General features: G+C 40.2%; 1 protein-coding gene across 3 annotated transcripts in view; it reads right to left on the bottom strand.

Annotated features, from left to right (window-relative positions):
• nol4lb (nucleolar protein 4-like b) overlaps nucleotides 1-25,882 on the bottom strand; it is a 340,275-nt gene that overhangs the window by 258,737 nt on the left and 55,656 nt on the right. For 2 of the 3 annotated variants that reach the window (XM_041205279.1, XM_041205281.1), the window contains exons 3-4: nucleotides 24,485-24,596; nucleotides 24,263-24,372 (exon numbers count right to left, since the gene is read on the bottom strand). In XM_041205279.1, coding sequence (XP_041061213.1) covers nucleotides 24,263-24,372; nucleotides 24,485-24,596 — 222 coding nt within the window. Of the gene's footprint in view, nucleotides 1-2,684; nucleotides 2,811-24,262; nucleotides 24,373-24,484; nucleotides 24,597-25,882 lie in introns of those variants that run through there. The other variant, XM_041205282.1, reaches the window with a different exon arrangement.

The following is a 25,882-nucleotide window of genomic DNA, read 5'->3' as shown; positions in this document are numbered from 1 at the left end:
TTCTGATTAACTCTAGTTAAACTTCCTCAGCAGCACTGAATTTGATGCAACATTTGATATAGCAACCACTCATCTCAAAAGACAATGGTATAAACAACAAGTAGTTCAGTTAGTTTGCCATTCTGCAACATCATGAGTGGCTGTAGTCTAATTTTTGTGTGACAGTCCTTGCCACAGATGCCATTCTTAAGGTAGTATAGAAGATAACTATAAATAAAAGACAAGCATGGATTTCACATATTAGACCATCGACTATTAATGTGATTAAAATAATTCTTCTACTGTAAAATGTAAGATGTGGACCAAAAAAAAGTTACAATGAAAAACAGATGCTGACTGATTAATGATAAATAGATGATGACAAGACTGCATTGGTAGAGTGCATACGCTGTTTGAGTGATTTGTTTCCTAGTCTCAGTGCAAGTTAATAACATTTAAGTACAGCCTACTTAACACAAAAAAATCTGATAACAGCAAGTTCAGTTTAAGGGCAAGTTCCATCCATTTTACTTCCTCCGTTCATTTCTATAGCACTGCAATAAAGTTGTGAAAAGCAAACATTTCTACAGTTAACCTAATTTTCAGCCACTCGGTGTTCAAAGGTGTGCTTTTTGTTTCTAAGGCTGTATCATTTAATCATCTGTAGTGGTCCATGTTACCACAATAAAGACCTGAGTTTTAGTAGTTTATTCATAAGAGGCAAAAAAGACAACAAATTACCGTTCTGGTACTTACCCTGCTACTGCACACCTCTTTGTAACTTCCTTTTTTGTATTCTACAATTTTACAACTCAAGCTTTGTTCACCTAACCACTACATCTTTATGTTGCTCAATTGGTCTCTCCTAATTACTTTCAACCTGGTGATGTCTTGTAATATTGGCCTTGGCCTTTCACATTGGTCTCCTAGCAAACAAACCTGGACTTGGTAACTTGGTTCCTTGGTAACACACCTAATAAAATTCAGAGTTAATACAAAAAAGGCAGATATTACAGCTAATTTATAAATCAATAAAGATCCATTTACAACGTGTTACCAAGTTCTGGGCCAATTAGTAACAGTGTTCTTCTGATTGGAAAGGCTTCGGTTCAGAAGATTTTTTTTTTATTATATTATTTCTGATTTAAAACTAGGTGCATAACTGCATTACCACATTCAAATAACTGAAACCTAGAATCTTATGTTCATTGAATGTGAAATGTATTGAAATGAACTGAGAGACATGACTGTACAACTGTATAAATGCAAGTTTCCTTTCTGTATCAAGGCTTGCAAAAAGACACTCCCTCTCTGTATTCCATTACAAGTATTAACTACCTTCCTAAAAATCACAATCCTTCTGAGAATATGGATAATAAAGCATTAATCCAATGTATTTTCAGAAGTTTTCTCTTTGTTGTTTAGAGCTGGTACACATCATATCTTGGCTGTGTCTGAAAGTGAGACGAAGTATAGAACAAACAACAAACCTATCCTGTGACTGGTATTAACAGTCTGATTTAGGAGAAAAAAAATATAAATTGCTGGAAGAAGAAAAAAATCTATTTAAGTTGTCTGTATGAGTATTCCCAGACAAAATCCAAAGTTAGGGACTGCACTGAAACTAAGTCCAAAAAGCTATTTCAATACACAAAGTCCTTTTTTTAGTTTAATATGATGACTGTTTTCAGAAATGCAAACTCTTGGTCTTCTTATTTTTGATTTTTAAAAATCTAATATTTATGTTTTGAGTCTGCATTCTAATTTATCTCCCTGAAACAAAATCCCTTTACCCGTTTCTCATTATCAAATCAGTCACACACTTCCCAAAAAAATCATTCTCTACACTACAAATTACCATTATAGCGCTTGCAAAACCACAACTATAAATTACAGTAACCTACTGTCTGGGTGGCCAGTATAAAAGTTGATGTACCATTATACAGCAAAATGTCATGCAGACAATATATTTAACAAAACCTCGCAACGGACCGGATTTGGAAAAGCTAGTGGACAAGGAATCAATTTGCAAAAAGAATATTCAATTATGGATTGATGAGGCTGCAGCAGTTTGATCGATTCATACCGTTTTCTTTTGGTAAACGCGGTACAATCATTGGGGAAGACTAACTTTTTAAGGGAATTGGGGATAACACCTAATAATGCAACCAGGACTCCTGCAAACACCAGCCTTTACGCTGTGATAATGAAGGGCAAAAATGATTTAAATGCATTCATAGACTGTACTCTAAGTACAACGGATAAGAAGGGAAATGAAGACATAGAACGAAACGCTTATCGCTTCTTTATTTCGTTAATCAAACTATGAAGGATTTAACTGGCGCGGATCGAAATGGAATAAAATCCGTATTAAGACATAATCACGGGGTTTAAAACAAAAAGAAACACCCAAAAGAAACCAGGGGATAGTTTAAAAAAACACATCATTTTCCTAAATAAAAATCAGAATTTTTGTCAAGCGATCAGACTTCCTCGCGATCGCCACTGCAGACAAGAGTGCCATTTAATAAGTAAGCTTTTATTTCGGCCAAGCATGCGCTTCTTAGACAAAATGGATCAGGTCATTGCATTTTAAAGCCAAGTCTAGTCCAGGGCTCCCCCTCCCTCCCAACAACACTGGCAGATCCAAAGCTGCTCCCACTTACTCCACTTCTCCCAGAAGATCGCCCTGCGCCGGCACTCACCTAATGCGCCGCTGGCTGAGCTCTGAAAGGAGAGGAAGGGAGGGAGGGAGGAGGGCGATCAGCGGCTCCCTGACGGTTTGAGGGGGCGTGAGGAGGTCCCGAGCGGAGGGGATCCTGGTGAAGGCAGAAAAAAAAGAGGGGGGGGGGGTGGCGGGGGAGAAGCCGGCGACAGACGGAGGCGAGCGAGCAGAGCCGAGCCGAGCCGAGCGGCACGGCAGCTGACAGATGGGGATGGAGACGGGCGTTGACGTCACGCACTCCGCCGTACGGCGCGGCTCATTTGGCAGCCAGCGGCCACCGTAGTGGGGAGTCTCCAGGCTTTCGGAGTGAGGGGGCAAAGGGGGCTCGCGCTTAGCAACCGGTGGGGGGTGGGGGAAGGGCGTCTGATTGCTAGGGGCTGGCCGGGGAGAGGCAGGTGTGGTAAGAAGAGAAGACGGTCACCAGTAGTAACTAGGGAAAGAAAAGCCATTAAGCATCGCTGTCAGGTCAGAACCAATGGGTAAGGTTCCACCTGAAAATGATCAATGGGGAATTAAAACAAAATCATTTCACTTACTTGCATAAATGTACTGAAGAAGCAATGCCGGTGAAAGTTATTACTTGAATGTTTTCCTCGTAAAAATTACAACCAAATTCCCAGTTATTAATGTGCACAGATTGGATTAGCAAACAACTGAATTAATTTATGTAAACCAGGCAAACCCCAATCTATTTTCTAGCTTTGTTCATAAATTAAAATGTAATATTAGTTGTATACTGTAAGTCATTATTTATACGAAAGGATTGTTTAAACATAGGTAGCAGGGTAAAGTTTACAGAAGTAAACGTTAGTAGTAGAACCTGACAAATGGTTAGATACTTGAAATTTTTTAGTTTAAATCTGATGTTCTGCATGCACTGTATTCTACAGTAAAACAACAATCAGGCAGGAGTGTTTTCAACGTATATAGAGTAGAGCATGAATTTTTACTTTTCTACAAGAGCCTTTCTACTTACATTCAAAATCCTGTAATGGGGCAATGAAGAATTTGATCACAAGAAAAGAAAAGATCGATGATAATTCAAAATCAAACATGCAAAAACATGTTTATATGAATTCATATATTGGACATACTGCTCCACTTAAGATTTTTAAACTTTCTTGCCTTTGTATTCTATGGCCTTATTTATTACAAAGAGACAATGGCGTTGTTCTAATGTCACTGCCCTCGTAATCCAGAGGACCAGGTTAATGATCTAGGGTTCAAATCCCACCATGACAGTTGGTGGAGTTTAAATTCAATTAATAAATCTGGAATTGAAAGCTGACCATGTAACCAAATGGACCATGAAACTATTGTCGTAAAACCCATCTGGTTCGCTGTTGCCCTTTAGGAGAAAGAAATCTACCATCCTTACCTGCTCTGGCCTACCTGTGACTCTAGATCTAGACAATATGGTTGACTCTTAAATGTCCTCTGAAATTACCTAGTAAGCCACTCAGTTCAAGGAGAATTAGAGATGGGTAACAAATGTTGGCCTTGCCAGTGATGCCCACATCCCATGCAAGAATTAAAAATAGCCGAGGATCCCTTATACCTTATTAACCACTTTGTTAACATGTCCTGCTACCTTCAGTGATTTGTGCACATAGACCCTCAAGCCCTTCTGCTCCTGCACCCCTTTAAAATTGTATCCTTTATTTCACATTATCTCCCCTCATCCTTCCTCCTAAAATGTATCAGTTCACAATTCTCTGCATTAAATTTAATTGGCCAATTTCACCAGCCTGAAGTCTATAACTATTCTCACAGTTCATAATACTTCCAGTTTTGAGCTATCTGCAAATTTTGAAATTATGCCCAGCACACCCATGTCCAGGTCATTAATATAGATTAAGGAAAGCCGTGGATCCCAGTAGCGGCCCCTGACGAACTCCACTGTATACCCTCCTCCAGTACAAATAACAACCATTCACCAGTACTCCGTTTCCAGTCACTCAGCCAACTTTGTATCCATGCTGCCATTGTCCCTTTTATTCCATGGGCTTTAACTTTGCTGACAATTAAGCCTGTTTTGTAGCACTTAATCAAATGCCTTTGGAAGTCAATATACACTAGATCAACTGCAAGCGTTACCCTCACTCCGCAACCTCATCAAAAAATTCAATAAAGTTAGTTAAACACAGTTTACCTTTCAGAAATCATGCTGGGTTTCCTTAATCAAGTGGCTGTTATGTTTACCCTGGAATATCATTTCTAAAAGCTTTCCCACCACTGATGTTAAACTGGATGACCTGTAGTTATTGGGCATATTCCTTTTTGAACAACATTTGTAAATCTGCAGTCTTCTGAAATCGCCCCTTAATGGAAGGAGAATTGGAAGACTATGGCCAGTGCCTCTGCAATTTCCTCCCTTCCTTCCCTCAGTAACCTCCAAGGTCTACAAATTTTACTTAATTCCTAAATTAGATAAAGTACTATACTACTGTTGTGTCCTAAATATAAAACTTTAATAAGATGTTGACTCATCAGCTGTCATTCAAACACAAAGCAAATCAATTTTCAGACAGATATTTTGCACAAGCAACAATATCCACAACTGTGTTGTATCACACAGTATCACAGTATCTTTACAATACAGAAGGAGCCATTCAGCCAGTTGAGTCTGCACTGGCTCTCTGAAAGAACATTTCACCTAGTCCTACTCTCCTGCTTTATCCCCATAACCTTGCACATTCTCTCTTTTCAGGTAGCAATCCAATTCCCTTTTGAATACCTCGATCAAACCTACCTCCACCACCCTTTCAGGAAGTTTGTTTCAAACTCCAACCACCCTCTAGGTTAAAAAAAAGTCTTCACATCACATTTACTCCATTTGCCAATTATTTTGAATCTGCCCTCTAGTTCTTGATGTTCTCTTGAATGGGAACAGTTTCTCACTATTTACCCTGTCTGTACCCCTCAGGAACTTGAATACCTCTACCAAGTCTCTTCTCAGCCTTCTTTTCTTCAGGGAAAATCATCCCAACCTCTCCAATCTATCCTCATAGCTACAGTTCTTCATACCGAGAATCATTCTTGTGAATCTCCTCTGTACACTCTCTAATGCCTTCATATCCTTCCTCTAGTATGGTGCCCAGAACTGAACGCAGTACTCCAATGAGGCCTAACTAGTGTCTTAGACAAGTTCAACATGACCTCCTTACTTTTGTACTCAATGCCCCTAGTAAGAAAGCCTAAAATACTATATGTTTTATTAACTGCTCTCTCAACATGCCTTTATTTTATACTGTCTCACCACATCTTTCCTGACAAAACGAATCACCTCACACTTCTCTGTATTGAACTTCATCTGCCACTTGTCTGCCCAATCGACCAACATGTCTATGTCCTTTTGAAGTTCAAGGCTACCCCCATCACAGTTGACAACATTTCCAATCTTCGTATCATCTGCAAATTTTGAAATCATGCTCTGCACACCACAGTCTAGGTCGTTAATATATATCAGGAAGAGCAAGATTCCCAACACTGACCCCTGAGGAACTCCATTACAAACCTCCCCTCAATCTGAAAAAGAACCATTTATTACTACTCTCTGTTTCCTGTCACTCAACCAATTTCTTACCCAAGTGTTGTTTTCCTTTTTATTCCATGACCTAGGATTTTGCTCATAAGTCTTTTAAGTGGCACTGTGTCAAATGCCTTTTGAAAATTCATATACACCACATCAACAGCGTTTCCTTTATCAATCTTCTCTGTTACCTCCTCAAAAAACTCCAGTGAATTAGTTAAACACGATTTTCCCTTGATGAATCCATGCTGGCTTCCCTTAATTATCCTGCACTTGTCTAAGTGACTATAGATTTTGTCCCAAACTATTGTTTCCACAAGTTTTCCTACCATTGCGGTCAAACTGACTGACCTGTAGTTGCCAGCTTTATCCTTGCAACCCTTCTTGAACAAGGGTGTAACATTCACTGTTCCCCAGTCCCCTGGCACCTTCCCTGTGTCTAAGGAAGACTGGAAGATTATCACTAGTGCCTCTGCAATTTCCACTCTCAGTTCCCTCAGTACCCTTTACTGCACCTCATCCGGTCCCGGTATCTTATCTATTTTAAGTAAAGTTGCCTTTCCAATACCATCTTCCTCTTGATTGCAAGTTCTTCTAGTGTACCAGTTACCTCCACTCTCACCTCAGCCTGAGTAGCAACTTCTTCCTTTGTAGAGACAGATGCAAAGTACTTGTTCAACGCCTCCACTATTTCTCCAGCCTCCACATGCAAGTCCCCTTTTTGTCCCAAATCGGCCCTACTCTTTCTTTTACCACTCTTTTATTATTTACATGCTTATAGAAGACCTTAGGATTCCCTTTTATGTTCACTGCCAGCCTCCTTTCACGCTGTCTCCTTGCTTTTCTTATTTGTTTCATTTCCCCTCTAGCCCTTCTATATTCATTCTGATTCTCCATTAAATTTTCTACCTGACATCTGTGCTATGCGCACTTCTTCCTTTTCATCTTTACCTCTATCTCTCCCGTCATCCAAGGCGCGCTGGATTTATTTGTCTTACCTTTCCCCTTAAAGGGAATATACCTCAACGTTGCCTGCAATACTTTTTCCTTGAAAGTGGCCCATTGTTCAGCCACCATCTTTGCTGCCAACATTTGATTCCAACTCACTCGACTCAGATGCATTCTCATCCTATCGAAGTTGGCTTTCCCCCAATTAATTATCCCTGCTCTGGATTGTTCTGTCCTTTTCCATGATTAACCTAAACCTAATGATACAATGGTCACTGTGCCCTAGAGGCTCTCCCACTGATATTTGATCCACTTGGGCCAACTAATTCCCCAGAACCAGGTCCAAAAGTACATGTCTTCTTGTTGGACTGGAAACATATTGCTGTCGAAAATTATCTTGAACACATTTTAAGACCTCTTCCCCCTCTTGTCCTTTTGTACTATTCCTATCCCAGTTTATATTTGGATAATTGAAGTCCCCCATTATGATTACTTATAACTCTTGCACCCCTCTGTAATTTCTTTGCAAATTTGTTTCTCCACATCCCTTCCACTAATTGGTGGTTTATATACTACACCAATCAATGTTATTGCACCTTTCCCATTCCTTACCTCTAGCCAGAAAGATTCTGTCCTTGACCCCTCTGGAACATCATCTCTTCCCAGGTACTGTAATGCTATCTTTAACCAATATTGACATTTCCATCCCCATTTTCTTCCTTTCCTGACTCTCCTAAACACCTTGTACACAGGAATATTTAACGCCCAGTCCTGCCCTTCTTTGAGCCAGGTTTCTGTTATAGCAATAATATCATAATTCCATTTGTTAACCTGTGCCTGCAGTTCACCAATTTTATTAATCACACTCCATGCATTCACAAACATGCACATTAGTCCTGATTTAGGCTCTTTCACTTTCCTACTTATTCTGACCCTATCTAATGTCTTACTGTTGCCTACTCTAATTCTGTCAAACTCTCCAAGTGTTCTATCAACCTTAATGCAACTCTCTGATATATCCTTTTTATCAGTTGATACTTCAATACTTCCCACTGCCAGTTTTTCTCCTCTGTGCTCCGAATTGCCCCCCAGGTTCCATCCCCCTGCCAATCTAGTTTAAACCCTCCCCAACAGCATTAGCAAACCTCCCCACGAGGACACTAGTCCCAGTCCTGTTGAGGTATAACCCATCCTTCTTGTACAGGTCCCACTTGCCCCAGAATCATAATGATGTATATGTAGGAGCCCATCACAACTTGCAAGGTATTTTGTAAACAATTGACGCATTTACTTCTTTTACTTACGCTAAGACCAAATAATGTACATAGAATGTTTTAAAAATATGTTGCATCTATCATGTCCTAAAGATGTCTAAAACACTTTGTTTTTGAAATGAGGACATTGTTGTTGCATTAACTGATGCACCAGCCATTGTGCATAGAACAAGGTTCCACAAACAGTAAATGAATGTGAATAAATAGGCCTCGAAATCATGTTAAGAACATAAGAAATAGGAACAGGAATAAGCCATGTGGGCCCTCAAGCCAGCTCCACCATGCAATAGGCTCGCAACTGATTGTCAACATCAACTACGCTTTCTCTCTTGATCCCCATATCTCTTTTTTTATTCATTCATACGATGTGGGTGTCATTGGCAATGCCAGCATTTATTGTCCTTCCCTAATTGCCCCTAACAAGAAGGTGAGCCCCCTTCTTGAGCTTCTGCAGACCATTTGGTGTATGTACACCTGCAGTGCTGTTAGGGAGGGTGTTCCAGAATTTTGACGCAGTGACAGTGAAGAAGCAGTGAGATATTTCCAAGTCAGGATGGTGTATGACTTGGAGAAGAACTTAGTCAGTGGTGTTCCCATGTGTCTGTTGTCTTGATCTTCCATATAGTAGAGTTTACGGGTCTGGAAGGTGCATTTTAGGAGCCTTGGCAAATTTCTGCAATGGATCCTGTAGATAGTATACAATGCAACCACGGTGCACCTGTGGTGGAGGAGTGAATGTTTAAGGTAGTGGATGGGGTGCCAATCAAGTGTGCGGCTTTGTCCTGGACAGTGTTGAGCTACTTGAATGTTGTTGGAGTGCATTCATACAGGCGAGCAGAGAGTATTCCATCACACTCCTGATTTGTATCTTGTAGGTAATAGAAGGGCTTTAGGGAGTCAGGAGGTGAGATAATTGCTGCAGAATTTCCAACCTCTGACCTATTCTTGTAGTCACAACTGGACCACCCACATAAATGCTAAGTTTCTGCTCAATGGTGTTCCCTAGGATGTTGATAGTGGATAATTCAGCAATGCTAATGCTGCTGAACGTTAAGGGGAGCTGGTTAGGTTCTCTCTTGTTGGAAATATCATTGACTTACACTTATGTGGTGCAAAGTTTTTGAGCCACTTAACAGCCCAAGCCTGAATGTTATCCAGGTCTTGCTGTATGCAGGCATGGACTGCTTCACTGTCTGAGGAGTTGTGAATGGAACTGAACACTGCACAATCATCAACCCACATCCTCATTTCTGCCCTTGTGATGGAAGGAAGGTCACTGATAAAGCAGCTGAAGATGGTTTGGCCGAGGACACTGCTTTGGGCAACTCCTGAGAAATGACCTAGGGCTTAGGTGATTGGCGCCCAACAACTGCAACCATCTTCCTTTGTGCTAGGTATGACTCCAGCCAGTGGAGAGTTTTCTCCCCGATTCCCAATTTTACTCAGATACCTTGATGCCATACTCCATTGAATGCTACCTTGATATCAGTGGCAGCCACTTTCAACTCACCTGAATCCCTTAATTTCCTACATCCTTCTGTGTCTGCTCCTGGAAAAACTCTCCAATTCATTTGCAACTGCACTTTCAAAGTCCCAGCTAGCCTTTTTATCTTTAGCCTTTGGCTCTCTGTTCACCACAGCATTTCTACAGCAACTGATCTATTCAACCACAGCCTCACCTCCACCTTTGATGTATTCGTCTCCATTAAAGCTATCACTCTCACCCTGGCCGTTCTCCCTGGTCAAGCCCTCATATCCGCAAGAGATGCAGACCCAAATGAGTATGGCGGACAATCACCATTGACCATCAGATATAGCTGAACACAGATCTTGCTCTTATCTGCTAAAACTGCTCACTATTCCAGGATTGTCCTGGAATGCAACAGTAATGCCTGGCTTCTTCTCTCAACTATAAATTGTCTTCTTAAGCCTCTTTACCCTGTCTGCTGCTCACTTCCAACAATCTGTGCAAAGAGCCCATGAATTCCTTTGTCATTAAGATTGACACCATCTGATCAGTTGCCTCTGCCATTTCCCTCCCTTCCTCTAGCCCGCCAGACCGAATTTCCTTGAAAGCTCCCTCCTGTCCTAGCCCTGAACTTGTATCACTCTCTAATCTCTCTCCTATCTCTTTTCATGCCCTCTCCGAGCAAATCTTGTCCATGCACCCAACCTCTTGCTCTCTCGATCCTCTTCCCTTTAAGCTACTGACCACTCAACTTTCCTTCCTGGTTCCCTTGTTAGCCGATATTGTTAATGGTTATCTCTCCTCGGGTACCATCCCCATCTCCTTCAAATTGGTTGTCATTAACCCTCCTTAAGAAAAAATCCTTGACCCCTCCATCCTGGCAAACTACTGCCCCATCTCCAACCTCCCTTTCCTATGCAAAATCTTTGAATGTGTTCCCAACTCTCAACTTCATGTTCATCTTTCCTGGAATTCAGTGTTTGAATCCCATCAATCATGTTTCTCCCTACCACAGTATCAAAGCAGCTCTTATCCAAGTCACAAATGACTTCCACATTGTAGTATATTGTAAGAGCTGATCATAGTGTGACACTGCCCACTCAGTTGAGAGTTGTGAACAAAGGCTGTGTGACAACATGGCCATTTAAGTAAAGGCTCCATGTGAGTTATTTCCAGTCCAAATCATCACAGAAAGATGGCAACAAAGGTGGGATTCAAAACCACACATGCAAAGCGAACAAAGTCCTAGATCGACTTCAAGTGTATGGTATCAAAGCAAAAGAAACACAAGTGTTACTTCATGGTGTCAAGTGTAATATACCTGGGTTACCAAATAGATGGCGAAGACATCTACCTAACCCAGGAGAAGTTCGAAGGTTGAGGGGATTCTGAAGGCAAAGAGACCAGAGAACAAAGAAGAGCTTGGAACATTCATTGGGATTGTCGTGTATTAGAAATTCTAAGTTCATCCCTGACTTAACTAACATATTTGCCCCATTGAATCAACTGCTTAAAGATGGATTCGCCTGGGAGTGCACTGTCGAGTGCCAGAGGCAACTGAAGAACTGAAGAAATTATTGACTATCGATGCTGTTCCAAATGACTACTGGTCTTAGCATGGAATGCCTCACTGCAAGAGTTAGCATACACTTCACATTCATTTACAAAGCCTGAGCAAAATTACTCATAAGTTGTGAAAGGGCCAATGGCCATCATATATGATGTTACAAAGTTCCACAAACACCTGTACAGTAGGACATTCAGTTCGTTAACTGACCACCTAGCGCTTAACATCGTATTTGGTTCAAGAAAGTAGGTACCATCTCTAGTGGCAGCACAGCTGCAGAGTTGGGTATTGATTTTGATGACCCATCTGTACGATATTAAATATCATAAGTCACCAGATCATGCTAATGTGGAAATTCTTTCGAGATTTCCAATGAAGAATGAATCATTCCGCCACAGAGTTAATTGTGAATTACTTTACATACACAAATGACATGCCAGTGTCTGCCAGAGAAATTAGAGAAGAAACTTACAGGGATGTAATGCTCAGTAAAGTATCCAATTATGTCATAAATCGTTGGCCTGAACAGTGTGACAATGAGAAATGACAGGAGTCTTTCACATGTTGAAACGAATTGAATGTTGATCAAGGCTGTCTCTTATCGGGTTTAAGAGTCATTATTCCTCCAAAGCTTGGACAAGAGATTGTTAGAGGAACTACAGCAAGACCACACAGGGATAGTCCATATGAAAGCCGTAACAAGAAGCTATTTTTGATATCCAAAGGATATCAGAGATATTGAAAATTAGTGAAAAGTTGTGGAATGTGTCTCAGAATGAGAAATGATCCACTCAAAGTTCCCTACATTCTATGCTCAAACATAAGAAAACCATGGGAATGAGTACATGTCAATTTCTTTAAAGTGGAAGAGAAAGAGTACCTTTTTTTGGCTGATAACTGTAGCAATTGGATAAATGTTGAATTTATACCACAAGTGCCAAAACTATTGAGGTTTTGAGAAGTTAGTTTGCCAGAGGTGTTGATGTCAGACAATGACCCACAGTTTACCTCAGAAGAGTTTGAAATATTTCTGAGTAAAAATGCAATCAAACACACTCTGTTACCACTATATCACCTTGCATAAATAGTGCTGTAAAAAGAAGTGTACAGATTGTGAAGAGGTCTTTGCAAATGTATTTGTTTTGTGCTAAGCGAGGCAGTGATTCCCATGTTTCCCTTCGACAAAGGCTTGACAATTTTATGTTTTCTTGCAGAATACCCCACATACAACTGGTTGCTCACTTATGAGTTATAGGTCATACATGCTCCAAGGGCTAAGGTTTAGTTTGCTTAAGCCTGAAGTCAATAGCAAATTAAGAGAAAAGCAAGACAAAGTGAAGATTAGTCATGATACACAAGGCATGAAACTTAAGATAGCTCAGTGCTAGTTAGAAAGTCACTGTGAAAAATGGATGAGATGGCAAGGAAAAGTATGTGATTGGAGTTGTTGTAGAGAGACTAGGTGCATTCATATATCTAGTGAAGACTGGAGGGACACTCTATCAGTGTCATGTAGATAATTTGTTTGAAAGAGAAAAAATCAGACAAAAGGAGAGCAGGATAACCCTCCTATAGTTTTCCTACTGTCCAAAGTGACAGTCACAAGGAAAGTGAAAGTTTGCCAGTATCACAGAATCCCCCAGTGCAGCAAAGTAGATCTGGCCTGTTCTCTTTCTCAAGTTTTTAGATTTCTGCCTGTAGGCCTCTGGCACCAACTCATAAACATTGAGTCTTTATTTCCTAGTAAGCACATGAGTGTTCTGCTCAAAGAGTTGAAGACACCTCTAAAGCTTCCCCTGCCAAAACACTTTGTAGAAGCACAGAGCACTGTTCTTTCAGCCAATTCAGATTTGTGGCAATCTTCTCAAAGGACACAAAGTGCATCTTCACTCCCTCCTCACTAAATTTGGATACTAATTGAGAATTATTCACCAAATCAAAATTAAGAGAAGTTCCCTTTGAGTCAGCCTCACATCTCATCAACTCAGTTTGTGTAATCGGAACTCATGTTTCATTTTGAATTTTTTCATCTTTCCATCTCTTTCCTCTCTTTCCCTATTGCTTTCCTCACTTGTTAATATCTCTCTTTCTAAGTCAGTCTTTCTAAGTTCTATTTATTTTTCAATTCTCGCTAGTTGTACTCAATCACTAATGGAACTAGTCCTACCTTCCTCAAGCTTCAGGTGCCTATAGCTAATTCTACAAGGACCCTGTCCCTCTTAGCCCCTGATTTTATGTTAATTCCTAGGTGCTCTGCTAGAGCTTGTAAATCGTCTTTTTGCAATTTTATCAAGTCTGAGAATCTGATCCTCTCTTCACTGGAGTCTCAAAGGTACCCATGTTGATTTCCCAATACAGTATAGCAAAAGCAAACATGAAATATTGTTTGTTTAAATGCAGCAAAGTTCCAATGAACCCATTTCAGTCTCTGGTTTCATATCCCAGATTCAAGCCCCCACGGGGGAACCATAAACCAAAATAGCCGAATTTACAGAATAATCCCCAAAGGCAGAAATTACCAACAAGATTCCACTCTTTGTAGTTTTTACTTAGCACAAATTGTAACCAATACAAATTAAACTTGAATCAACAGGCAAATGATAATTTTCAAATAAAAAGGTAAATTTCACTTTAAATAGTCGACACAACAAGGATACGTCTTACACTGCCACAAGCACCAGGATCACTCCCACACAAATGTGGCACTACGCAGCTGCACAGTTCCACATTATACTGTTCTTTACTCATGCAGGGTAGGTCAAGAGTCCTATCCAACAACAGCTTTCACCTTCAAGTTTCACAGGTACGATTATCATCAGCAAGGGACACTTCTATGAACCTTCTCTCCCTCAGGTCACGATGGTGTAGCTTTCCAGAGTTCCTTTTCAACTGACCAACCAATGACACTGTGGTTCAAAGTTTGGCCACTTCTTGGAAGACACCCAGCTCTTTAACGTCTCAGAGCTATTCACACAGCTTTCCAAGTTTTAGACTTTTTTGATAACCGACTCACACGATACCTCCATGAGCTCCTGTCTCCTTTTCTGCCCAATAGAAAAACAGGTCTCTTCCTGAGAGTGATTTGCTTCTTCTCCTCACAAGAATTCTGTGTGCCTATTTCTGTCTCTGTCTGCTTTCTTTTTCTGTCTGATCTGTGCACTGATTGTCTTGAGCTTCCAGCTCTTCTGCTCATAGCTCTCCTTTTTGTATGCAGCTGCTCTTTGTGTTTGCTTTCATATGTTAACTTCCTGTTGGTGCTGCTTTCAGGTTAAGGGTCACAAGGCCCAGTTTATCTTATTATCCAAGAAAATTACAATTGATCCCTTTACAATTGATGCAAACTCTGAAAAGTACTTTTTAATCATTCTTAAAAACAATTACAGATTCCACGGGCATTTTAAAGAAATTACAAGTTTTCCTTACTGTACTACTTCTGGGTCATCAGAAGATACATATATGTAAATAAGAACAAAAAGTGCTGGAAATACTCAGCAGGTCAGGCAGAATCTGTGGAGAGAAACAGAGCTAACATTTCAGGTTGATGAACTTCCATCAGAACTGAAGAAAGATAGAAACGTAAGCGCATTTTTAAACTAGTAGAAGGGGACGGGGGCAGCAAGAACAAAGGGGTGTGTGATAGTTAATCATTCCTGCCCTTCATCTGAACAAAAAACTTCATGACACAAAAGCCAAAGTGAGTGATAATGAGTATAGTAAAGAAACAAAGGTTGTGTCCAGATCAGGCACGAATGGCTATATAGCAGCCATCTGAATGCAACATGCAGCAAAAAAAACCCAAAAAAACATATAGAACAAGATGGAGTCAGAGGTTATGATTTAAAGTTGTTGAACTCAATATTGAGTCCAGGTGGCTGTAGAGTGCTGAGACGAAAGAGGAGGCGCTGTTCCTCAAACTTGCATTGAGTTTCATTAGAACACTATGTGCATTGTCACATTTTAATAAGTTAGCTTGATAAAGTGGGGGCAGTTAGCTCGGTTAGCTAGACAGTTAGCTTGTGGGCCAGATTAATGCAAACAACATGGGGTCGATCCCAGATGAGGTAGACTTGGGTAAAAGCAAAAAACTGCGGATACTGGAAATCCAAAACAGAAACAGAAATACCTGGAAAAACTCAGCAGGTCTGGCAGCAGTGGAGGAGAGCACAGTTGACGTTTCAAGTCCTCATGACCCTTCAACAGAACTTGGGGCCTGCCTCCTCCACCTAACCATATTAAATCACATTGCTTTGCCATAGCTTAGTAAATAATTGCCAAGGACTGGCCTTCAGGCAGAGAACTCAAGAAGAAAATGCTTGATAAGATAAAAAGAAAATCTTGCGGTATTGAGAGGTAATGATTGTTTTTTTTAAAGTGGGGTGGGAGTTTAGTATACTGTAAGAACTGATCATGTTGTGATACTGCCCTGTTTTGGGAGTTGTGTTTAAAGAGTGTGTGACAACATGACTGATTAAGTAGAATCACTGTGTGAGTTATTTCCAGTCCATTGCACCATACAAGTTACTGTGACAAAGCTAATCTTGCCCTCATTGTCCTTCTTGACCTGTCTGAAGCTTTTGACATGGTTTCTTACACCATCCTCCTCCAATGCTTCTCCACTGTTGTCCAGCTGGGTAAACCTGCTCTTGCCTGGTTCTATTTCTATCTATCTAATCAAAGTCAAGGAATCACTTGCAATGGCTTCTATTCTCATCCCATACAATTACCTCTGGAATCCCCAAGTATCTAGGACCTCTCCTATTTCTCATCAACATGCTGAGCTCAGTGACATCATCTGAAAACAAAGTGTCAGTTTCTACATGTACTCTTAACAACCACACTCAATGTTACCTCACCACAGCCTCTCAATCCCTCTATTATCTCTAAAGTGTCAGACTATTTGACAGCCAGTGTTGGATGAGCAGAAATTTCCACCAAATAAATATTGGGAAGAATGAAGCCATCATCTTCGGTCCCTGTGTCAAACTCTGCTGCCTAGCTACCTTTTTCCTTGGCAACTGTCTAAGGCTGACCCAGACTGTATGCAACCTTGGTGTTATATCTGATTCTGAGATGAGCTTCCAAACACATATCTGGGCCATCACTACGACCACCTATTTCCAGTTTGGTAACATTGCCTGACTCCCTTCCTACCACAACTCATCTGCTGCTGAAACCGTCATCCTTGCCTTAGTTACCTGTAGGTTTGAATATTCTAAAGCACTCCTGGCAGTCTCCCACCCACTACCCTACGTGAGATCATCCAAAACTCCTTTTTATTCTTTCAGAAGATGTGGGCATTGCTGGCTAGGCCAGCATTTATTGCCCATCCCTAACTGCCCTTGAGAAGATGCTGGTGAGCCGCCTGCTTGAACTCTGTAGTCCATGTGGTGCAGGTACACCTACAGTGCAGTTAGGAGTTCCAGGATTTTGACCCAACGACACTGAAGGAATACTGATATAGTTCCAAGTCAAGATGGTGCGTGGCTTGGAGGGGAACTTGCAGGTGGTGGTGGTCCCGTGCATCTGCCGTCCTTGTCCTTCTTGTTGCCTATATTCTAACTCAAACCAAATCCTGTTCAGCCATCATCCCTGTGTTGCTGACCGACGTTGTCTCCCAGAGTTAGGCAACAACTTGATCTTAAAAATCTCATCTTTATTTTCAAATCTGTGCCTCCATGCCCTTGCCCCTCCCTATCTCTGTAATTCCTCCAGGCCCACAACCCTCCAAGTTTTAAAAATGAATTCATGAAATGTGGGCATCAGTGGTTAGGCTAGCATTTATTGCCCATCCCTAATTGCCCTTGAGAAGGTGGTAGTGAGCTGCCTTCTTGAACCGCTGCAGTCCATGGGGTGTAGGTACAGCCACAGTGTTGTTAGGGAGGGAGTTCCAGGGTTTTGACCCAGTGACAGTGAAGGAACGGTGATATATTTCCAAGTCAGGATGGTGAGTGGCTTGGAAGGGAACTTGTAGTTGGTGGTGTTCCCATGTGTCTGCTGCCCTTGTCCTAGATGACAGCGATCATGGGTTTGGAGGGTGCTGAGTAAGGAACCTTGGTGAGTTCCTGCAGTGCATCTTGTAGATGGTACACACTGCTGCCATTGTGTGTCGGTGGTGGAGGGAATGAATTTTTGTGGATGGAGTGCCAGTCCAACTGGTTGCATTGTCTTGGATGGTGTCAAACTTCTTGTCTGTTGTTGGAGTTGCACTCATCTAGGCAAGGAGAGTATTCCATCACACTTATGACTTATGCCTTGTAGATGGTGGACAGGCTTTGGGGAAATCAGGAGGTGAGTTACTCACTGCAGGATTCCTCGCCTCTGACCTGCTATTGTAGCCACAGTATTTATAAGGCTAGTCCAGTTCAGTTTCCAGTCAATAGTAAACCATAAGATGTTGATGGTGCAGGATTCCACAATGGTAATGTCATTGAATATCAAGGGGCAATGATTAGATTCTCTCTTGTTGGAGATGGTCATTGCCTGGCACTTGTGGATATTATCCAGGTCTTGCTGAATTGGGACATGGACTGCTTCAGTATCTGAGGAGTCGTGAATGGTGCTTAACGTTCTGCAGTGAGTGAATATCCCCACTTCTGACCTTATGGAAGGAAGGTCATTGATGAAGCAGCTGAAGATGGTTCAGTCTAGGACACTACCCTGAGGAACTCCTTGCAGTGATGTCTTAGAGCTCAGATGACTGACGTCCAACAACCATAACCATCTTCCTTTGTGCTAGGTATGACTCCAACCAGCGGAGAGTTTTCCCCTGATTCCCATTGACACCGGTTTTGCTAGGGCTCCTTGATGCCACACTCAGTCAAATACTACTTTGATATCAAGGGCAGTCACTCTCACCTCACCTCTGGAGTTCAGCTCTTTTGTCCATGTTTGAACCAAGGCTGTAATGAGGACAGGAGCTGAGTGACCCTGATGGAACCCAAATTGAATATCAGTGAGCAGGTTATTGCTAAGCCAGTGCCATTTAATAGCACTGTTGATGACCCCTTTCATCATTTTACTGATGATCGAGAGTAGACTGATGAGGTGGTAATCAGCCGGTTTGGATTTGTCCTGCTTTTTGCAGGACATAACTGGGCAATTTTCCACATTTCCAGGTAGATGCCAGTATTGTAGATGTACTGGAATAGCTTGTCTGGGGGTGCAGCTAGTTCTGGAGCACAAACCTTCAGTACTATTGCCAGAATATTGTCAGGGCCCTTAGCCTTTGCAGTATCCAGAGCCTTCAGCCAATTCTTGATATTACATGGAGTAAATCGAATCAGCAAAGACTGGCACCTGTGATGCTGGGGACCTCCAGAGGAAGCCAAGATAGATCATCCACTCGATAGATTGTCGCAAATGCTTTAACCTTCTCTTTTGCACTGATGTACTGGGTTCCCTCATCATTGAGGATGGGGATATTTGTGGAGTCTCCTGCTCCAGTGAGTTGTTTAATTGTCCACCACCATTCACAACTGGATGTGGCAGGACTGCAGAGCTTAGATCTGATATAAATTATATATATAAATATATTAGCTGTGGAATCCCTTCCTAAAACATCTTCATTTTGCTACCTCTCTCTCCACCTTTTAAAATATTCCTTAAACCTAATTCTTTGACCAAGCTTTTGGTCATCTGTCCTAATATCTCCTTACGTGGCTGGGCATCATATCTTGTTTCTAAATGTCCCTGTTAATTGCCTTGGGGCATTTTATTACACTAAAGGTGCTAAATAAATACAAATTACTGTTGTTGATTCCCTTACTCAACAACTGAGCATCCAAAGTCCTCTAGGATAAAGAATTCAAAAGATTTACAATCCTTTGAATGAATCGCAGAATTGTTACAGCACAGAAAGAAGTCATTTGGCCTGCTGTGGCTGTACCAGTTCTCCATGGGAGCAATTCACCTAGTGCCACACCCCCTCCTTACTCCCATAACCCTGTACGTTTCTTCCTTTTCAGATAATAATCCAATTACCTGCCTCCACCCCACTCTTAGGCAGCACATTCCAGATCTTAATCACTCATCTCGCCATTGCTTTTTTTGCCAATCACCTTAAATCTCTGCCTTCTAGTTCTTGATCCTTAAACCATTAGAACATTTTTTTCCTATCTTCTCCATTCAGACTGCTCAGTCCCAACTTCTCCAATCTATCCAAATAACTGAAGTTCCTCATCCCTGGTACCATTCTCATGAATCTTTTCTGCATTCTCTCTAATGCCTTCACATTTTTTCTAAAGTGTAGAAATTTCTTCTCATCGCTGCCCTTATCCTTAGACTATGCTCCCTAGTTCTAGATGCTCCAGCCAGGAGAAACAGCCTCTCCACAGCCACTCTATTAAGCCCTCTCAGAATCTTACACTTTTCAATTAAGTTGCTTCTCATTCATCTAAACTCCAGAGAGTATAAGCCCATATTACTCAATTTTTTGTCATGACTCACTGGGAATAGTGCGCTGTAATATACAGCCCCACTGTTCCCCGAGCCGCGACAAATGTGATAAAGTTTGCTCAAACTGCCAGATTGCCCCAATTCTACCTGTTTAATTTAAGTTAACAGAATACCAGCACCAGGTTTGTAAACTTAATAAGTAAATAACTGTTTATCAGTCGTTAACTAGTGACAAAAGAAAGAAATATGAACTGCTAATTTCTAACACTATAACTTAAACTCTACCCCCTTCTTAAATCCTTATACACACATATACAAGACGCATAAGACATACAAAAACATGGATTTTAAGTGTAGGATAAACAGTTCAATAGCACCAATTCCGGAGTACAGGATTCGATGGATAGATTTTGATCTATGTCTTCCCAAATTCTTTTCAATTCTTGTTGATGACACGAGGTGGTCTTCCAACACTTTCAGTATTTAGTTCACTGGTTGAGCAGTTGCCTTTCAATGTCTCTAACAGTGATTTCCCTCTTTGCCTCTTAACAGGCATTTTCAGAGAGAGACAGCAGGCTATAGGGATGTGAGGAGAAAAAAGCCAGCTAGCTATTATTGTGGAATTACTGGAATCTTCTACACACAGGAGAAAGAGGTTTTAGGTCTTGTTCCTTTCAGGCTAGGAGCTATTCTACTCTGTTGTCTCACAAAACCTGGTCACCTGGTCAGGAGCCAATTAAAATGCTGTTGTCAGGCAGCTCCCTTAGTCCAGGACTCCTTTCTGGCACCATCCTGCCTTTTATGGCACATTCTGTTCCAGGACTGCAACACTGTATATATTTCCCACCCTGGTCCAGTGGAAATGTCTTTCAACCTGCAGCCATTGTAATTTAATCCACAATCCAACAGAAAATAAAAAGATGTGTTCTTTACAACAGTCCAACAGAAATAAAAAGATATGCTCCTTACACTTTCCTCATGGGACAACATTCTCATCCCATAAATCAATCTAGTGAACAATCTTTCACAGCCTCTTAGGTAGGTATATATTTTTTTAGGTACAAAGAATGAAACTATATACAGTGGTGAGACCATATCTCAAATAAAGTAGAATTGCTGCAAGACTCCTTTACTTTTGTACTCCTACCCCCTTGAAAAAAGACCAACATACCATATGCCTTCCTAATTGCTTGCTGCATCAGCATGTTAACTTCCTGTGTTTCTTGTACAAGGACACTCAAATCTCTTGGATCACCAGAACACCAACTTCTAATAGTTTCTCACCATTTAGTAAATAGTTTTCCTATTCTTCCTACTTTATTCCCCTTCTGGCATCTTCTTACCACTCGCATAAGCTATCTATATTGCTTCTTGTATCCTCCTCACAGCTTACTTTCCCACTCAGCTTTGTATGGTCAGCGAATCTGGATACATTACACTCGGTCATTTTATCTAAGGCATAGATTGTAAATAGCTGAGGCCTCAGCACTGACCCTTGCAACACTCCACTAGTAACCCTCTAGTAAGCCTGCCAACCTGTAAATGACCCATATATTCCTATTCTCTTGTGTTCTGTCCTTCCACCAATCCTATATCCATGTTAGCATATTATCTTGAACCACATGAGGCCTTGTTTTGTGTAACAAACTATTGTGTGTTATGGTAGGCCACATACATTAGGATCAGAGGGAGGAACAGGATGGTTATCCTATTGGTGCTTAGATCGCTTATTGGTTTGTCCTGTTTGAAATTTATGAACCATGAAGTTTGCATAGGGCTTTTCTCCTCACTGTTACCTGTTTGGTAAATAAATACTAAAGCAGAACATCATGATCTGTTAGTTTCAGCAATTTGAGATAAATGCAAATGAATGGAGACATCAATTTAAACAACAGCATGGATTTTGTGGTTTGAATAATGGTGAAGCTATCAACACTGACAATTATTCTGGAGTAAACTGAACATCAGCTTTCCACACGTGATAAACGTGACAGTCTGATTTTCCCTGCTGCTCCACAAGCTTTGCTACACTGATTCCTCATTGATGGATATGGCATTAAACACATGAAGGGCATAAAGTTTTAGTACCTAACCACTAAACACACCAGAAAAAAGGCAGAGATGGTCCATTCAGGTGTAAGTGAATTTTCAATGGATTGATAAGTCTTAATTACTGCCAAACAACATCTCTGGTCCTGAAACATTAATTTTCCAACAGTAGAGTCTCATTTCTACAGAATTTAATTTTTTTTACTGTTTCTTTCTGTCCCTCATATCTCTCACTTTTAATTCTATCCTTCTTTCTGTTTCTTCATTTTGTTTTCTGGACATGGTTATACATTAATTTAAACAATCAAGTTTATACTTCCTGGTTTAGATTCTGCAGGCCAGATTTTATGGTCCTGAAATGGCATCAAACAGGGTGAGATGGCATAAATTTGCTGTTGAGTGGCGCGGGAAGAAGCCCTGCCTCTATTTCTGTCATCGGCCATTTTGCTGGGTGCAGGGCAGGAAATACGCCTGTCACTATCGAAAGTCCCAGGGTCATAGATCAGACATTGCGGGACTTTCATCGGAGCAAGCAGACTTCGGAAGCCAACTGCAACCCTGCCAAGTGAGAAGTGGGAATGGCCACAGAGGTGAGACAGAAGACCAGGACATGTTTTCAAAGGTAGATTAGAGGACTTTTAAACTTTAAGGATGGTATTAGAGGCAAGTTAACATTGAGGGAGGTCAGTAAGAAAGGGGGTAGAGGCAGGGAGGTGACTCCATAGAAGGGCCAAATTTTGGACACACAGGCCCCAGATACCTTGTAGAGGTCACCACACTGAAAAAAATCTCTAAATACCTTAGGCTGCTGCTTGAAAGCCCACAAAAAGTCTGTGCGCAGCTGTGAGTGTAATGAGTAATGGATGCTTTTCCTTCATCACTGACAGCAAAATGGGAGCGATTATCTTGAAACTCCCTCTAACCCTACACTCCAAGGCATTATGCACCTGTATGCCCTACAAAGTCAACAAGTTTTAACGCCTTTATGCTATAGAATACTGGTACAGTAATTTCTCGCTTAAAATTGCTGTTGCATTCCTGAAAAGTGTGACTTTAAGTGAGACAACTTCAAGCAAATCAGATTTTCTCCTCACAACCAATGTAAAAATTGTAGTTACATTCTGTAGGACCTTTCCCATCAGAGAAAATAAATAATTTAAACAATATTCTCTGTAAGTTGAAATACTGTGCATTCCTAAATTCCTACATTCATAAATAAAATAACTTTTAAAATATAATGAACTTAAAAATATTTTTAAAATGCTAACTCTTCCTGCTTACCTCCTGCTCACCAACTCTCTCCCGCTTGCCTTTTGCTGCTTTCCTGCCCAACTCAGTTGATAAATGATTGGCTGAAAATAGCCATTTTAATCATCAAAATAAGCATTATTGCAGAATTATTTAATTGTTTACAAATTCTGGTTGGGTGATTCAAGGTGACAGCATTAAGATTAGGGCAGTATTTCACAATTATTTCAAATACTTTTAAAGCAGAAATTTTGCTGAAATAATCAAGAAATTGGTGTATACATTTCTATGAACAATTGAGATGTATATTGCTAGAAAATCAATTCACTAATTACAAATCTTTAACACCAGAGGGCAAGCTTGGCTCAAACAACTATCTGATCAAATATAATAAATAGCTCATCTCAAACTGAACTACGTGAAAAGGCAAAAATGCCTTGTCATTCAGCTGCTATGAAACGTTTAAACTTCATTAAATAAACCTACAGATATATTTTATTTTTACTATTTCCTGCCTCTTCCATGTCACAACTTATTTTCTCCTGGCTCATCTGTATCTTCCTTTACCTTTCCAACCTGTTCCCATGCCTCTGGGAAAACTACTTCTATTATTAGTTGGATAACATAGTAATCAACTGGGGTAAAAACAGGCATGCTTTATCACTTTGTGACTATATTGGTGCACCTTTTGTCATCCTACTATAAACAGGCTTTCCAGTTTTTGCTGTTTAATTTTATTACAACTTTCAATTCACCAAGCGCATTGTATTTGTGCTTTTTAAAAATATCATTAGAGCAATCAACATCAAGCTAAATGAGTATCGGTGCACTTATTTAATGGCATCAGTCAGCAGAAGGTATGCTATTTACTCAGCAAAGCAAACAGTTTTTAATTAGCCTGATGAAACTAAAGAGAATTCCTCATGAGACTATTTCATATTTATCCTGTAATTTGGGTTTTATTGGTGCTATCAAAATAAACAACTGTAAAATGTTGCATTAAGTTGAAGTTTTATTAATTAAACCAGGAAATCATAAATATGTAATGTGAAATGTCATAATTATTTGTCAAACTTACCAGTTCTTGAGTTGCACTCATAAACTGGAGTTTCATCTGCTTCAGGTATGTGGCAGTAATGGGCATATTATAATCTATCACACTAGCCAGCGAGGAAGGTCTTTCATTTTCTGAAAAATGGGTAAAATAAACTGCTTTATGATTTATTGTTTCCATGCGACAGGAATAAAATCAATTGTTCCTGCAGAAATATACCAGATTCAATGAAACTCCAGTATTTACCTTTTGAGTCCACACCATTCGGGTTTATGTGCATTCGTTTTTGACATTCGGTACAGCTCATTAGAAACCTTGTCACTGCTTCTCTTGGGAGAAATGCATATGTCTCAGCAATCTGGTTTTGAGGAATGGAAAATATTTCAGTTAGGTGAAATCACTATTTGATTTATGAAGGCAATCTGTAATTGAAGGCATAAAATAGTGCTGGACAGAAAAGAAACCTTCCTTCACACTTATTAAACACCTGTCACTTCACGACTTGATCTGTGTAATCATTAAGTGTTAGCATTTGTAGATTAGAATAAAATTGTTGCTGCAATATAAAGGTTTGACTGGTTGCCACAGAAACCAAGTACATTCTTAGAGTGATCTAAAGAGATTGTTAGTGTACCATATGATTTATAGTTAAGGTTCAGTCAGTGGAAATACATGTTATCAAATATCTGAGTTACATCTTCTATTCTTACACAATTATTGCAAGGTTTACTTTATTCATTATCAGTGGAAACTTGGTTGAAAATATAGCTTTGATGGTTAATTTCAATATTTTACTAGAATATTTGTTTAAGAACTACAGCAGTGTACTGAAAGAAAATACAAAACAATACAAGCACAAATATATTTCAACCTCACAAAATATTATAAATGAAAGTGATGTTTCATTGAAAGCACTTGGAAAGAGCCATGCACAAACTATAACATTTTTATTTTATATTTATCAGATTTTAAAACAACTTCCCATGTGATAGTTACATGTCCTTGTTGCCTTCCAAGCATGACTTTCCTAAATGCTATAATCATCATAAAAAATGGTTTTAAAAATAATTTTTTGAAACTACTGCTCTAACGTATCTTCCATAAAATCACCCTACTTTTAATCACTCCCTCCAGCTCCCTTCACCCCCCCCAACATTTCCACAATATTGGCAACGGCAATAATGCCCACCCCCCCGGGCAAAGGGCACACACAGTTTTCACTAAGGCACAAGATCACGGTTACTTACTGCCAGACAAATTTTAACATGCCCCTTTGGAGCAAGTACTGTTTTAAGTTTTTGTCTCACTCAGATTATTTACTTTCTACAGATTATCTACAAATTGATCCATTAAGTTTGCTGGTTACCCAAACCATAAATGGCATAAGTGTAACATTCTGATTCTGTGTGTCCCCCAAGAGAAAATATATACATTGTAGGTGTCAAAGGATTGTAAAATAATCTATAAAATAAACTAAAATAGTACTGTCACAAAAATGTTCTATTTCCTAGCTTCACATTTTAATTTTTAGAAGAAGACAGATTATCATTTGATAGATCATCATCAACAACAACGTACATTTTTATTGTGCCTTTAATTTAGTAAATGTTCCAAGGCATTTCACAGGAACATTATAAAGCAAAA

This window comes from Carcharodon carcharias, chromosome 14 (assembly GCF_017639515.1).
Source record: "Carcharodon carcharias isolate sCarCar2 chromosome 14, sCarCar2.pri, whole genome shotgun sequence".
Classification (NCBI taxonomy): Eukaryota; Metazoa; Chordata; class Chondrichthyes; order Lamniformes; family Lamnidae; genus Carcharodon; species Carcharodon carcharias.
This window is presented reverse-complemented; position numbering and strand designations above follow the sequence as displayed.